This window comes from Rhinolophus hipposideros (assembly GCF_964194185.1).
Source record: "Rhinolophus hipposideros genome assembly, chromosome: 8".
Taxonomy (NCBI): domain Eukaryota; kingdom Metazoa; phylum Chordata; class Mammalia; order Chiroptera; family Rhinolophidae; genus Rhinolophus; species Rhinolophus hipposideros.
In genome coordinates, this window is record NC_138054.1 from 90,745,015 (window position 1) to 90,761,962 (window position 16,948).

General features: G+C 42.6%; 2 protein-coding genes across 24 annotated transcripts in view; both read right to left on the reverse strand.

Annotated features, from left to right (window-relative positions):
- Positions 1–617: 617 nt before the first annotated feature.
- On the reverse strand, positions 618–12,435 carry VAMP3 (vesicle associated membrane protein 3). 2 transcript variants are annotated; one of them, XM_081055876.1, is made up of 5 exons: positions 12,342–12,435; positions 10,442–10,523; positions 4,085–4,243; positions 3,236–3,287; positions 618–2,403 (listed from the first exon to the last, which is right to left on the reverse strand). In XM_081055876.1, coding segments are annotated over exons 1-5 (315 nt in total). In that variant the 5' UTR covers positions 12,344–12,435; the 3' UTR covers positions 618–2,383. The 2 variants fall into 2 exon arrangements, with proteins under 2 accessions (XP_080912002.1, XP_080912003.1); XM_081055877.1 differs by lacking the exon at positions 12,342–12,435 and adding an exon at positions 11,559–11,999.
- A 1,239-nt stretch (positions 12,436–13,674) lies between these two features.
- The window catches only part of CAMTA1 (calmodulin binding transcription activator 1), an 807,730-nt gene continuing 804,456 nt past the window's right edge, over positions 13,675–16,948 (reverse strand). For all 22 annotated transcript variants that reach the window (XM_081054811.1, XM_081054796.1, XM_081054795.1 and 19 more), the window contains one exon: positions 13,675–16,944. In XM_081054811.1, coding sequence (XP_080910937.1) covers positions 16,912–16,944 — 33 coding nt within the window. In that variant the 3' untranslated portion in view covers positions 13,675–16,911. The remainder of the gene's footprint in view (positions 16,945–16,948) is intronic.

A 16,948-nucleotide genomic window follows, 5' to 3' on the forward strand; every position in this document is an offset into this window, starting at 1 on the left:
AAGAAAAGCAGTGACCATCTATGTGTCCAAGGCGATGGAAAAAAGGCAACCTCTTTTCTCCAAAAGGATTTTATAGAAAACTGGGATTTTATTGTAAACATAAGCAGAAGTCTACTTCCACCCACATTATGTTTCCTTTGGGTTGCAGAATAAGAGGGGAAGTATATTCAAGGGGAAAGATGCTGAATCAAAACAAGAGCCACATTGTATGGAGATGTCCCTCACCCACCCAAATTATAGTCCCCGTGTCCCACGTAGGCGGCTATCCATGCCACCATACACACAGGGCCAGCTCTGCACATCACTTTTGAGCGACCTTATGTTGGAAAAACTCAGAAGCCACATGCTAAACATTCTGGTACTCACGAGAAAGCCAGTACCCCACTCATTTCATAGTGAAAAGCACTTTTCACGAGGGTAGTAGTTTCCTTCTGTTCCCTCATGTATGGGGGTGTGCTGAGTAACAGGAAATGAGAGCGTGCAGGGGGAGGATTGGTGAGAAATGGTAAGAGAAAGTGGAGTTCGGGGTTACAACAGAGGGGGGAGCCACAAGGAGGCCATTTTTAGGACTTGGACCAGGTGCAGCCATTCCTCTATAAGCAATACAGGCACCAGCATTGGGTTTATAAACACTTTATTCTGTTCATTAGAGTGGGCAGGTCCCAGCTAATGCAGACACAAGCGAGGTATTCCTGGGTTAATGCAGGAGACAGTGGGCTACATGGGACTGAGCATTGAGGCCACGGAGAGAGCACCAAAGTTTCAGCTGAGACACGGCCAGAGTTCCGGAGCTGGGGAGTGGGGGTAGGGGGTCACGTCCTGACACCGACAGCTGCTTGCTTCTCACAGCTGGGCATACGGCAACATGACATTAGTTCAGTGATGTTAGGGGAACAGATACAAAGAAGCGGAACTGTGTCCTGGTGTGCTCAGTTGTTGTTTGTAAATCACACACTAGCGTGTGGAGGAGAATGTTAGAATATTCCAGTAACCCTGGGCCACAGAGTGGTAAAACCTCTGCGCTTCTCACTCAGTGCGTCCTTGCCTGTTTTCGTTCCTATCTGAATTCCTGCCCTTAGCCATGTGGCCAGATGTTGAAAGTCTCAACAGGTCTCTCAGATGACAACAGCTATCTCCAAAGCAGCATCTTGTGCAGACAGTCTAGGACATTGAAGAAAGTCTCCGGCTAGCTAGCCTCTGTGAAGTCATTCAGCCCTGACCAATGCTGATGGAAAGCACCGTACAGAAGACTTCGGAAGTGGAATATGAATAAAAATAGAAAACAAACTCCAGAAAGCTGTGGTCTATGGGGACAGGACCACATAACGACCAGTTCACAGATGGTCTCGCTGGAAGGCTACGAAGTCGTGGCTAACATAATTCTTAGAAACATACTGGAGTCCACAGCTGGTAATCTGCAAACTGCTGCTAATCTGTCTCCAGGTATGAGACTGTGAGTCTAGCTTGAACCTTCTCTAATCCTGGGAAAAATGCTGAAATGGAAGGAGAGTCACACCACCCACAGTATTTCAAAGGTAAGAAAGGCCTGTCAGCATGTAGAAGCTTCACAAACAATATCACACCTTTAATTCTGAAGGGCACCTTGAGTTGCATTTGTCACTTTTCTGAATTTAACTGTCAGAAACAGACTTAAGGACATTTTACTGGGATGTGACTTTTTGGCAAAATAGAAACTTTGGTCATAGCCATAGTTCTATAAAAACGTTTCAAAGAGGTTATAATTTCTGATTAAAATAGTATTTTTAGCAAATGATATAAAAAGTAAACATCTTCATATCGCGTGTAAAAGCAAAAACTCTTTACCAGCATCTTATTTTTAAATATAGCAAGAGTCAGTAGTGCTTACAAACAGTAGAGGGTTCTCTTACGGGGAATCAGAAAAGTAGCAAAATAAGGCACAGCCTGTTACTGTCACAGGTTTGAGTTACACAGTAGTGTTCTTTCTGGAAGGCACAAATTGGAAATATGATTACCCAAAGGTTTAAAGTGTGGATCTGAAGATAATCTCCTATGACGAGGACAACCAACTTGGAAAGAATGACCTTAACTGGAATTAATGGCAATTAATCCGACAACACTACTTCTAGGCTCTAACACTCTGGAACTTATGTAAGAAGACTTTTATCAGCCCAGGTGTGAATATGTAAAGGCACTGTGCAAAATGCGGGCTGGGCTGACCACACTTCTTGTGTGGAGTGCATATTAAAGGAAAGGCACCTTTCCTAGGGCTCAAACTTTACAGTAACTAACAGAGAATAGTCGTTTCAGACACAACAGTAGGTAAGCTTGATAATATAGTGGGTCCTAGGTCAAAAGTCTTGAGGAGGATTCTTGAACAGCAGGTTGGAGTCTCGGCGGCTCTTCATGGAGAAACACTCCACACTAATGAGCAGGGAGACAAAAAGCAGGGAAAACAGCAGTTTAGTCTTTCAGTGCGATCCAGAATCAACATCGAAGGCTAGTCTAAGTGGGAACAGAAATGTGATTTGGCCGATTTCCTATTAGTGGCTTCTCTACATTCTGTGGAGGGCTAGAGGAGACTGTCAAAAGAAAGGATCGAAGACCTGTTTCTTTACTTAGTTCCCAGGTACTGGACTAAAAATGGCAGTGGGTTGTTTCAATACTGTATATGGTAGCAGCAGGAATAACAAGAATAGTAATAATAGGGTGTATTTGTTTATACAACTATATTACATTATCATCATCATTATATGCCAGGCACCATCCTAAGCACTTTTTCTATGTTAACCAGTTTTATCCTCGTAACAAAAATATAAGATCGGTGTATTATTATCCTCATTATACAAATGACGAAACTGAAGCTCTGAGAGTTTAAGGTCTTTGCCGAGGCCACACGGTTGGATGGTGGTGGACCCCGGGTGGGTCACCAGGAGTCCATGCTTTTAATCACAAAACTATACTGCTTCTCACAAAAGGAAGTAGCTGAAGAAAATATATTCAGAGAGAAAACTGCAAGGTCACTGGGAATGAACACATTTTCTCTAATTTCAAAGGATTAGTGTTTCTGTCAAACGTTTCTGACTTTAATCATAGCACTCAAGTATTTCAAACATTTACTACAGAAAACGAAAATCCTTGCAATAGACTAACATTCCTAAGGACAGTTTATCCTGAGCTCTGTACATCCTGAGTTTATCCTGTACATGAAATGAAGCTGTGGACACACGAGTCTCACTGCGACTGGAGAACTCACCGATGATGATGATGATGACGACGACCAGGACACTGATCCCTATCGCCCACATCTGTAACAAAATATATGCCCACGTCACACTTCAGAGAGTCACGTGCTTCCTGAAGAGTACTGTGCACTATCACTGTAGTCACCGAGAAAGACACTTAGGTGCACGACAGCCAGAAATAATCCATCATTTAAAAAGTCTACGTGGAATGTCCTCAATTAGGGCCTGAGGTTACTATTTGCTTTTTAGAAGATGTTCAAATGATCTGTGGTCCCTACACCAGCATCTGCTTATGAATACAAGGTCTCCACATCAGGCTGCTAAACCTGCCACTGTACGGGACAGTGTCACCTCGAAGCCGGGCGGGGGCAGCATGGACCTGGGGTCTGAAGGCAGCATGTCTCTGGCAGTTGTATAAACCCGCTCAGTCCATGCTCCTGGTGTGGCTGCTTTCTGCTCTGCCATGGAGCACAAGTGACTTTCGAGAAGTTCTCTCCTTTGACACGGGAGCTATTCACAGAACCACATGCAAATGGCTCACCATCTCCGGCCCTGAACTGGCGGTGTGTGGCCAGGGCCCCGCCGGGGTGGGGGCAGCGGCTCATGTCTGTCATTGACCCCGGACCTGCCGTTCGACAGCTTCCTAAGGTCAGCCACAGAGCGAACACTGAGGTTTCCTAGTTATCGGCATAGAAAACGGGTATGCAGACAGTGCTTTCGAGTCAGGGTCAATCCAAATTTCCACGTGTGGGAAGTCCAAGTCGCCTCCCCGATTCATGACTGTCTTGTACTTGTAGCCTCTGCCTACCCCTGAGAAGGCAGAGGGTGACGTAATGTGAAGGCGAGGAAAAGGGACGTACCTTACAATTCTTCCACCAGTACTTCCTCTTCAGCTTGGCAGCACTTGTTTCAAACTGGGAAGCCCCCGCCTGCAGTGCATCTGCACGGTCGTCTAGCTCAGAGAGCTTCTGATCTCTTTCCAACACCTTGTCCACGTTCACCCTCATGATGTCCACCACCTGCATGAGCAGCGTCACACCAAGTTACGGACAAAGAAATGGGAGAACAGAAGGGCTGCACTTTATCACTTTAAGCTCAACTTTCCTTGAAAAGGGGGAGGCGCTCACCGTTTCATAATAAAGACATGAGGTAAACTAGGAATAGAAGGAACTTTCTTAACATGAAAAGGGGCATTTAGGAAAAAACCCACAACTGACTTCCACGGTCAGTGGTCAAAGACAGAAAGCCTTCCCCCTAAGATCAGGGAGTAAGATAAGGGTGACCACTTTCACTACTGCTGTGCAACATTGTGCTGGAAGTTGTGGCCACAGCAATTAGGCAAGGGGAAAAAAAGGCATCCAAATTTGAAAGGAAGAAGTAAAATGGTATGTATTTGCAGAAGATTCCATATATGGAAAATCCCAAAGAATACATAATAATAAAAACTTACTAGAGTTAACAAACAAATTGAGTAAAGTTTCAGGGAGATCAGCACCCATAAATCAATGTTTCCATACACTAACAATGAAAAGGAAATTAGGAAAACAATTTCGTATACAATAGCATCCAAAAGAATAAAATAAACTTAAGTATAAATCAAACCATGGAGGCAAAAGACTTGGGTACTGAAAACTACAAAACACTGAAAGAAATTAAAGACTGAATTAATTCAATGGGAGGACATCCCATCTTCATAGACTGGAAGACTCAATATCGTTAAGATGGCAGTACTCCCCAAAGTGATATGCACAGATTCAACACAATCTCTATTTAAATTCCAGTGGCCGTTTTTTGCAGAAATGGAAAAGCAAACCCTGAAATTCATATAGAATTGCAAGGCAAACTGCATAGACAAAACAATATTTAAAAAGAAAAACAAAATGGGAGGACTCACACTTTCCAATTTCAAAACTTACTACAAAGCTAGAGTAATCAAGAGTGTGGTTCTGGTATAAAGACAGACATACAGAACAAAGGAATAGAATTGAGAGTCCCAAAGAAATAGAGTCCTAAAAGAAATCAACCCAAATATTGATGGCCAATTAGTCTTTGACAAGGGTGCCCAGACCATTCAGTGGGGAAAAGAATAGTCTCTTTAACAAATGGTGCTGGGACAACTGGATAACCACATATAAAAGAATGAAACTGGATCCCTATCTCACCCCACATATAAAAATTAACTCGAAATGGATCACCCACCTAAGAGCTAAAATTATAAAACTGTTAGAAGAAAACTTTATAAACCTTTATAACTTCGGATTTGGCCATGGATTTGACACTAAAAGCAAGAGCAACAAAAGAAAAAAAATAGATAAACTGGACTTTATAAAAATTAAAACTTTTTGTGCATCAAAAGACATTATCAAGGATGTGAAAAGACAACCCACAGAATGGAAGAAAATATTTGCAAAGCATGTATCTGAAAAAGACTTAATATCCAGAATACATAAAGAACGTTTACCACTCAACAACAAAAAGAGAAACTACCCAATTAAAAAATGGGCAATGGATTTGAACAGACATTTCTACAAAGAATATATACAAATGGCCAACAAGCACATGAAAAGATATTCAACATCACTGGTCATTAAGGAAATGCAAATCGAAACCACAATGAGATACCCCTTTATACTCACTAGGACTGCTATCACCCAATAGAAGGTAAATAACAAGTGTTGGTGAGAATGTGGAGAAATAGGAACCCTTGGACATTACTAGTGGGAATGTAAAACAGTGCAGCCTCTAGGGAAATGTTTGACAGTTACTCAAAAAGTTAAACACAGAAGTACTATACGATCCAGCAATTCTACTCAAGAGAAATGAAAATGTATGTCCACACAGAAACATGTATACGAACTTAGCAGCATTATTCGTAATAGCCAAAAGGTGAAAACACCTCAAAAACCCGTCAACTGATGAATGGCTAAACAAATTAAGGTAAACACATGCAATGGACTATTACTCAGCCATAAAAAAAAAAAACGACGAGGTTCTAATATCCGTTACAACTTGGATGGACTTCGAAAACATGCTCAGTGAAAGAAGCCAGTCACAAAAGGCCACTAGTGGATGATCCCTTTTATCTGAAATGTCCAGAATAGGAAAATCCAGAAACAGAAAGATAATTAGGTTAGCAGGGGGGGGGATGCGAGAAAGAAGGGACAGGGAGTAATTACTAAATGCGTACGGCGTGTTCTTCCGGAGAGATGAAAAATATGTGAAACTAGACAGAGATGGTGGTTGCACAACACTGTGGCTGCACCAAATACCACTCAACTGGACACTTTAAAATGGTGATGTGGATTTCACCTCAATTAAAAAAACAACAACTCTCCTTACTTAAAATTCCTTTGGTTTAGAAAAAGGACTCAACTTGATTCTGTAAGTAAAGAAAAGTTTTACGCAGGATGGAATTAGAATGGGTTTCTTAGCATGAAAATATAAATTTTTCAGAAGTCCATCAACAAAAGCATCATACCAGAATATTACCCTTTGCTTCAACAATCCATTGCTGTGTTAAACTTATGTTAAGCTAACGTAAATTTAATGCTGCTTTTTAAGGCAGCTCAATGCATAAAGACCAAGATTTTGTTGCTGGACAGTCACAAGTTGTAGGAACATGGAAATACTAGTCTGACTTTCTCAGTCTTCCGCCATGGCTCTGCATTTATATAGGGCAGAACAAAGATGCTGTGAGCGCCTTCTAACTCAAGAATTCCATGGATACAAATGTGCTGCCCTAGAGCAGTCTGCTAGCATCTGCCTTTTGAACGTCAGTGGGCAACACTGGAAGCTGAATTCCACAGAGGCGAGCGCGGGCTGGGGAACAAGAAAGTCAGGCTACTGGGCGAGCACCATGAAGACAAACCTGGTCAGAAGGGCTGGGCTAGGCTTGAGCAAGCTACGCTTGAGCAAGCTACGGACCTCATTCTTAAAATTCTATCGCTCTATCTTATAAAGTGGTTCTCTTTTCTCCATTTGTTTTTATTGTGGCAAAATACACATTATAAAGTAGTTCTTGGAGGAATGTCCTCAGAGAGGAGTGTTTGTGTTTTAGGTATATTTGGTCATATGAAAACAGGAGAATGTGACTCCTGCTTAGATCAGGGCTTGGAGAAAGTAGGGGACAAGATTTTGTTTCATTTGTGATGGTCAAAATTTACTTTACATTCATACTTCTAGGATACTTTTTCTAAACAATTATTTCCAGTGTTCCCATGTTGATTTGAAATTCATCTTTTCACTCCATCAAAAAACTATTAGAATTGATAATTGAATTTTAGTAAAATAGCAGGATACAAAATTAATATTCAAAAATCAGTTGCATTTGTACATACCAATAATAAAATATCAGAAGGAGAAATTAAGAAAACAATCCCATTTACAATTGTTTCAAAGACTATAAAATACCTGGGAATAAATTTAACCAAAGAACTAAAAGATCTGTACTAAGAAAATTAGATGACACTGAAGGGAGAAATTAAAGAAGATACAAATAGATGGAAACACATACCATGCTCATGGATAAGAAGAATTAATATTGTTAAAATGTCCATATTGCCTAAAGCAATATACAGATTCAACGCAATTCCTATCAAACTACCAAGGACATTTTTCACAGAAATAGAACATATAATCCTCAAATTTATATGGAACCATAAAAGACCCAGGATAGTCTTGGCAATCTTGAGAAATAGTGGGCGGTATAACGATACCTGACATCTAATTATACTACAAGGCTACAGAATCAAAACAGCATGGTACTGGCATAAAAACAGACACATAGATCAATGTAACAGAATAGAGAGCCCAGAAATAAATCCATGCCTATATGGTCATTTAATCTATGACAATGGAAGCAAGAATTTATGTTGTGGTAAAGACAGCCTATTCAATAAATGGCGCTGGGAAACCTGGAGAGACACATGCAAAAAAATGAAGCTGGACCACCTCTTTACACCATATACAAGAATAAATTCAAAATGGGTTAAAGACTTAAATGTAAGATCTGAAACGATAAGACTTCTAGAAGAAAATATAGGAAGAAAGTTTACAGACATTATTCAGAGTAATATTTTTACTGATATATCCCCTTGGACAAGGGAAGTAAGAGGAAAAAATAAACATATGGGATTACGTCAAACTAAAAAGTTTTTTCACAGCTAAGGAAACCATCAATAAAACAAAAAAAGAGCCTACTGACTGGGAGAAGATATCTTTCAATGATATATCTGATAAGGGGTTAATATCCAAAATTTATAAAAAACTCAAGTCAACTCAACACCAAAAAAACCAAACAATCCAATTAAAAAATGGGCAGAGGACATGAAGAGACATTTTTCTAAAAAGGACATAGAGAGGGCCGGCCCGGTGGCTCAGGTGGTTAGAGCTCCATGCTCCTAACTCCAAAGGCTGCCGTTCGATTCCCACATGGGCCAGTGTGCTCTCAACCACAAGGCTGCCGGTTCAACTCCTCGAGTCCCGCAAGGGATGGTGGGCTCCGCCCCCTGCAACTAAGATTGAACACTTGAGCTGAGCTGCCTACTGGATGGCTCAGTTGGTTGGAGTGCGGGCTCTCAACCACAAGGTTTCCAGTTTGATTTGTCGAGTCCCACAAGGGGTGGTGAGCAGTGCCCCCTGCAACTAAGATTGAACACGGCACCTTGAGCTGAGCTGCCACTGAGCTCCCGGATGGCTCAGTTGGTTGGAGCGCGGGCTCTTAACCACAAGGTTGCCGGTTCGACTCCCACAAGGGATGGTGGGCTGTGGCCCCTGCAACTAACAACGGGACCTGGAGCTGAGCTGCGTCCTCCACAACTAAGACTGAAAGGACAACAACTTGAAGCTGAACAGCACCCTCCAAACTAAGATTGAAAGGACAACAACTTGACTTGGAAATAAAGTCCTGGAAGTACACACTGTTCCCCAATAAAGTCCTGTTCCCCTTCCCCAATAAAATCTACAAAAAACAAACAAAAAAACTGTCTTAAAAAAAAAAAAAAGACACATATGAAAAAATGCTCAACCTCACTAATCATTACAGAAATGCAAATAAAAACCACAATGAGATACCACCTCACCCCAGTCAAAATGGTTATCATCAATAAATCAACAAACAACAAGTGCTGGCGGGGATGTGGAGAAAAGGGAACGCTTGGGCACTGTTGGTGGGATCGCAGATTGGTGCAGCCACTATGAAAAACAGTACGGAGGTATCTCAAATCTGAAAATAGAACTACCTTGTGACCCAGCAATTCCACTCCTAGGTATCTATCCAGAGAAATCCAAAACTCGAATTCGAAAAAAATTTATGCACCCCTATGTTTATTGCAGCACTATACACAATAGCCAAGACATGGAAACAACCGAAATGCCCATAGGTAGACGACTAAATTAAGAAACTGTGGTACATTTATACAATGGAGCATTACGTGGCCATAAAGAATGAAATCTTATCATTTGCAACAACATGGATGGACCTAGAGAACATTATGTTAAGTGAAATAAGCCAGACAGAGAAAGACAAATACCATATGATCTCACTTATATGTGGAATCTAAAGAAAAGAATAAATGAATGAACTAATCAGAAGCAGTCTCAGAGACATAGAGGAAAAACTGAGGGTTGCTAGATGGGAGGCGGGGTGGGGATTAGGGGAAAGGTGAACAGATTAGAAAGCACAATCGGTAATCACAAGATTGCCACGGGGTTACGAAAGTCAATTTGGGGAATGTAATCAATAATGTTGCAAAGATTTTATAGGGTATCCGATGGACACTTGTCTCATTAGGGAGACCACCTCAGGGATGATGTAGATGCCTGATCACTGCACTGTACACCTGAAGCTGAACAATAATGAATGTCAACTACAATTTTATATATATATATATATATATATATATATATATATATACACATATATATATATATATACACACACATATATATATATATATATATATATAGAGAGAGAGAGAGAGAGAGAGGGAGAGAGAGAGATACAAAAACTGGACTATAGCATTAAGAATAGAGGCAGTAGAAATGTAATGGCTGTATGCAATGTCAGAGGGGTAGTAGATAGGGGAATGAGGGTTATCACTGTGTGAGGGATATAAATGATAAATGTTTAACTATTACATTGTTTTGTATACCTGAAACTAATGAAAAAAATTAAAAATAAAAATAAAATTCATCTTTTCAGTGTTACAAAGCAATACCTCATCCACTTGATTTTGTGTCTGCTGAAGTTTTCGATTACTGCCAGAGGCAGCGCTGGAACCCGCAGGCATACCTGCAGACCTGAAATATGCAAAGCACGAGCATTAACAAATTATGCTTCTGAATACATTTTTTGTATGCATGAAGATGTTATTCTAGGACCCTCAGTGTTAGGAATTTCAGAACTAAAGCAGAAAAAGAGACTCTTCCTGCAGTAATGAGCAAAGGTTCTAATGACAGTTCTTCTAATTCCTCTATAATTTCCAAGATTCACCCACATGTTAAAAGTGACCAGGGTCTAAAGTAAAGGTTTAATAGGATTTACTTTGCATTACTGAAATACCTGATCCTAAGATAGGTAAACTCTACTTCCCAATTTTTTATTACTTTTTAAAAGCCACACATCTACTCAAGTGCACTCAGTATTCTTCTGATTTTTTCAGAAAGCAAAAATTTTTTCATAGTTACAATTATAGAATTCTCTTTTTTAATATGGGGAAATACATTCATTTACAGGAACAAGAAACAATGCTTGCTCCCTCTTTTAAAAGCTACTCATCTTTTAATATCTTCACTGAATGCTTTATTCATGCAGCTCTTCCTTGACCTCTCTGGGTTTCAAGTCCTCATTTTTTCCATTACTTTGTTGGTAATACTTTGATTTTTTCATACACACACACACACACACACACACACACACACACACGGTGCCAAAAAAATATATACAAGTGGACACTTTGATCAACGTTGCTCAGGCAGTAGTTCACCATAATCAGAGGTGTCTGGACGCTGATGGGAACCCCTTTGAGCACCTCGTGTCACTGCAGAAGTCACACGTGACTTGTGTCCATCTTTTGTTATCGGTATATACTGAGTATTACAATCGTACTAGTTTTCTTCCATTCTAGATGGGTATACATGTTTTTGGCACCCTCTGTATCTATACGGATCACCGTCCCCAATGGATCACAGGCTCCTGGTCTTCAAAGGTCTCTTCCCTGTTTCCAGCACCTAGCAAGTGTCGCATGCAGAAGCCCGAGTCACTGAACCACAGTTATCCCACCGGGTGTCAACGACAGGGGATGCCGCAGGTCCCAGCCCGGCCTCAGAGTTTACCGTCGAAGGACAGCGAAGGACCACGTTCTGGGGCGTTTTCTCCACGTGTTTTCTCATCTGATCCTCCTAACTCTTTGCGGGAACCACGATCACCCCCATCTTACACACGCGTAGAGTGAGACCGGGTCCCGTAAAGCCCCACGACCCCAGCGTTAACCCCCGTGAGCTCCGGGCACAGCGCCTCGGTGGGAACACGCGCGCGAAAGAACCCGGGCAGAACCCACTCCCGTCTCCCCGGGAGGGGCAGGGGGGCTCCCGTGATTCTGCACGGCCTTCTCCGCACGCGACCCCGGCGAGGTCCCCGAGTGCCCCCCCCCCAGAGCTGTGCCATCGACGGCGTCCACGTCGACCCCCGGTGCCTCAGTCAGCGCCAGGCCTTCCCTGGCCGACGCCGGGCCGGCGCAGAGCCGGGCGGAGCACAGTGACCGCCGCCCGCACCGCGAGCTGGGCGGGGGGGGGGAGGAGGAAGAGGCGGGACGGAGGCGGGGGGGCGCTCCCACCTCCGGGAAGCCTCGCGCCGCCCCCCTCGCCCCTTCCGCGTCCGCCGACGGCCGCGGGGCGCTCGGGCGCGGGCGGCGGCGCCGCAGTGTCGCTCTGCCCGCCCGCAGCCCGCACCCCCGAGGCCGACGCGTATCCCAGGCCTCCAGAGCCCCCGCGCCCGCCTGCGCGGCCTCCGCCCGCGTCCGAGCGGCGGCCGGCGGGAACTGAGCCGGGCGGGGCTCCCAACCGCATGCCACCGTCCCCGACCCCTGAGGCCGCCCCGCGTCGCATCGTGTCACTCACATTTTGGCGGCGGCGGCGGGCGAGGGTCCGCAGAGTGGCGCAGCGGGACCGGCGACTGGGGACCTGGGCTGGGCGGCAGCGGCGCGGAGGCGATGACGTCACAGGGCGGGGTCGGGGTGGGCGGGGCGCGCGCGGCCGCGGAGGGCGCGCCGGAAGTGGGCGGGGCGTCGGCGGGCGGGCCGCAGCGTGGCCCGGCTACCACGCCAGGTCCCTGGAGAACGTTGGGACCTCGGGGCTCGGGCTGGTCGCGGCCGCGCGTGGGGCCCGGCTCTGCAATGCTGCCTGCGGGGCGGTGAGCGTCAGCGCCGTCTCCCCACTGCCGCCCGTGCTGACGCGGGGGGACGCGGCGCATTACGCGCTGGACGGGGGCTGTGGAGGTAAATGAGGGTGGGTCGTTTCCGTGGCGGTGACAGTGCTGGATGGAGACAGCCTGCATTTCCGCTCAACTTCCCACATTAACCTAGTGGTCGTAGAGACACCACATTTTCCCAAGAAGCCTGTTAAAATGGGACAGGAAGTCCGTTTGGGGTGCTGATCACATTGATGGGGTTATGTTCTCTCTCTTCCTGTCTGTGTCGCGAATATTTGTCATTGTACAGACCATGTTCTTTACAGGAGCCTTGACATCAGGGACTGCAGTTGCCGCATTTCTGTATTCCCCGACCCCAGCACTGAGTAGGTCCTCAGCTGGTGGTGGGAGGGGGGCCGAGGCACGTGTCTGCACGCAGTGAGTGCCTTTGCAGTGTCTTCAAGGTGTAACGTGGACGTGTCCCCACCAACGTGGACAACTTCTACGGTAAAAGACAAACATGCTACGAAACACTAACCGGTCAACGGGCAGATTAGTGAGAAATGGAAAACAAACACTGAGCTGTCCTTTCTAACTCTAAATGCAATAATTTGAAAAGGGACATGGTAGTGTGTATTAGAATAAACAAGGGAGTGTCACAGAAGAGGGAAGAGTTGAGTAGCTTCGTAGCCCGAAAGAGTGACAGGCAATGAGACAATGATGACACAGTCCTCAAAAATTCCAGTCAGCTGGAAAGGGCCGTTGAAAAACTTCAGAGGACTTGAACCGAAAAGGAGAATTGACACTGGTCTTTCAAAAACCGCACCCAAGTGACTGATCCATTGAGAAGTACCCGAAAAGATCATTGAAAAGCAAGTGTTCTAGAAATTTTTTCATTCATGGACATATCCAAAACGATGTAACAATATCAAGACACTGCACCTGGATGTAAGGAAATCCTTGCAATTATTTCACATGGTCTGAAACAAGCTGATCACCTTGGATTTTAGGATCAGGTAAAGTTAAAGCAACACACACACATAATATGGGGAAATTTTCTTCATTTTTAATTTACAGCAGAAAGAATATAAAGCATTCAGAAAACATTTTCCATATTTTAAGGGCAATTCAAAACATTTTGCATGGTTTCCAGCAGCTGAGTTCTTCAACAGATCCATTGATTCAATGATGCTTTACATGCACAATTACAAAAATAAAACTTACAAAAAAGAAGACATCTAGACTAGTTTTACATGCAAGTCTCAGGGACCCCCCATTGGGCGCCAACTACTGTGTGGAACTGCCATAAGCTACCGTGCAGCCAGAGAGGGGTTCCAGTTAGTGTCTTTATTTCGTTCACACAGTACAGCTGATTTCAAATGGGTAACAAGAATAGCAATTAAATCTTCAGGAGACAGAATAAGATTAGCTATTAATTTTATAATGAAATCCTACTCCTGGCACTTGGGAATTCAGATTATCCAAGAAAGCTGCGCTTATCTATCATCATATTCAAAATTAAGATTCACAACCAAGAAAAAGCGGTCAGAAATGCTTCGTTTCAGTGGAAGTGTATTTTTCGTACCTCACCTAGGATTCACAGTTGTACTGGTAGGCTACACTGGTAGGTTTTGAACCTGCTTCCTATCCCCTCCATAAGAACCCTCCTAATTCTATGTAAATCTTTACCTTCCAAAATTTTCTAACTTACTCAGCTAATAATGTAGCATGTGAAACATTAAAAAAATAAAATAAATGTGAGGGTTAAAGCAAATCCACTGAGGTCGTTACTCTTGTCAAAACGATCAGTTATTTGTACCATAATAGATGGAGTAAACGTATCTAAATTCAGTATTAACATAGGATATTCTGAAAGAGCCGGCTTTCACATTCTATTCCCGTTTACGAATGCAATTGTATGTTTGTAAATTACTCAGTGTCCTCCTATAGGTCAAATTGTGTAAAATAATAGGTATTTGGGGGGACGGGCAACAGCTGCAACATAACCCACACATTTAGAAACAAAATCGAGTCAGCTCCATTTAAAATGTGGCTACTAGTTGTGGGGCTGTCACTGTTGTCAAAGCTGATCACAAGCAGTAAGACAGATACTGTACAGTAATTTGAGGTTGGCAGTGAAAGGAAGTAATTAAAAAACAAGTACAATTATAGAAAAGGCACCAAGAGCACTAACCCCCGTTTTTACAATCTTTTTGTAGCTCCCTTCCTTCTCAAGACACCAGTTTAAAAGCTTATTTGTGAATATTTTTAGGCTTCACAACAAGCCTTGAGTTTTAACATACAGTTGGCAGCCAGAACCAAGGGAAAAAAAACTATTATTTCAGCTTTCCACCAACTGATCCTGAAGCTTTACCTGGGAATTTTAAACTGGCATCAGCAAACGCGAACTCGGTTCTCTCAGTTTACGTGAGTGGTTTAATTTTTAAAAGCATCAGATTTCTTTGGCTCCTCATTATGTGGAAATAGTAATAGACCATGATATCCCTACACGACCAGGTTGCATCGTTTTAATTTTCAGTTACTTTTTGTGCAATTTTTATTACATTTTCTGATTTCCAGCCGGAGATATGAAAACGTGAGACTTTTTTTTTCTACCTTTCGTACTATTTCTTTTGTCAGGTTTTGATCGTTCGAAGTGTTCTTTGTCGGAGCGAGTGGATGGTGTTAAGCTGTATACTGATTCATCTTATGATTATCTGTTTAGCAAAAGTAACTTAATTTTCTTAAGCAATATTAGCATTCACATTACTTGGCACCATTGGCAAAAAAATTTTAAATAAAATAAAATAAACTCCTGGTAGCCAAAATTAAATGTAAACATATCCTTTTTTTTTTTTTTAAGTAATGTTACTCTGCCTTTTTTCCTAAGTCTAAATACAGTAGCTCTTTTTTTTATTTTTTTGCAGTTTAGTCATGCTTTAGCAAAATGTTCTTCTAAAGAACATTTAAAATAAAGTACTCTTATAGTGAAATAAAGATTTTTTTGTTTCATTTTACAGACCATAGCCACTAATGCTTTGCTTTTGTTCATTTCTTTTTTCTTGATTTCATGCACATATCTCTGTTTTAATATATACAATATATACAAACAATACATCCACATTTTCTTGCTCATTCAGACAAAACTATACAAATAATTTTATCTTGCCATGTTATTGACCTTTGTGAATAAAATATTTAGCAATTAATATAATCCCTTTCAAATATTTTCTCACTTTCCATTTCTACCTCCTATATATACACAGAAACTGCTCAGTTTGGATGAGATATAGCCAAAAATATGGAATTTACTGGCCAGAACGCAGCACCACACTGATCTTTTAGGTGGCAGATGTCCAGGCAAGGTTTATGATTCCTTAGAATGACTACAGTTTCCAAGGCTACTAAAAAAAGCTACATGCTTTACCAATTCTCTAAGTAATTCTCATTGCACATGAAAGTAAGGCAAAAAAATTAAAGTGCTGAACATGAGAAAAGGGACAAGATGATTTCTCGCAGGTTCTTGGGAGGTGGTGGGGACAAGAAAATAAATTTTCAACTCTGTAAGCTGTTTCTCATTATTTCCCATGCATTACCCGTTTTCCACACACCCGCCCCTCTGCAAATTTCCACAAGACATTAAAAACCTGCAGATTTTAAAAGTTGCATTAAGTGTGCTGTAGAGATTAAAACAAAAACAAACAAACAAACAAAATGAAATAGAAACAGTGAAGGAAATGAGAACACACAGACCCAATAGAGATTTGTAGGATCTAAGCCCTCCACTGAGAATGAATCCCAAAGATTCAGCTTCTTGGAAATACCTGACAGGTGCAGGAACAGCATACTGTTTTGTTGCTAGTGCATCCCCACCTTCTCTTACCTATATTTTTGGTATAAATATTTGTACAGTTCCACACGATGTTTGAATACAGCCCTATAGAAGGAAAACGGCTTCTTCCCAGAAAGAGGAAGCCTCTTTCGCTTCCTCGTGGTGTCTTGTTTTCCCATGATCCAACAGAAAGAAGACTGAGTTCCAAGATGTCTTGCTGATCAAATTAAAAGTTGTCCATGAAGGTGCAAATGCAATGACCAAAACATTCCTGTTAAAATCCTGCAGCTGATCTCCCCAAAACTGCAGAGGGATTGTGTGTGTGTGTGTGTGTGCGTGCATGTGTGTGTGTGCATGTGCGTGCGTGTGTTGCATGTCTCTGCTAAAAACAGAAATGAAAACAGTCTGAAAAGCAATGTCACATTGCTAAGGGACGCTGCTGTATGTCTTCAAGTTCCTTGGCCTTTTTCAATTCTTTCACTCTGG

Excerpts from the sequence above, each read along its gene's own strand:
- VAMP3 (XM_081055876.1), bottom strand. Across the intron at positions 4,244-10,441 it reads CACAAAATCAAGTGGATGAG|GTGGTGGACATCATGAGGGT; the intron begins GTATTGCTTTGT and ends CTGCTCATGCAG. Across the intron at positions 2,404-3,235 it reads CGTCATCATCATCATCATCG|TGTGGAGTGTTTCTCCATGA; the intron begins GTGAGTTCTCCA and ends CCTGCTCATTAG.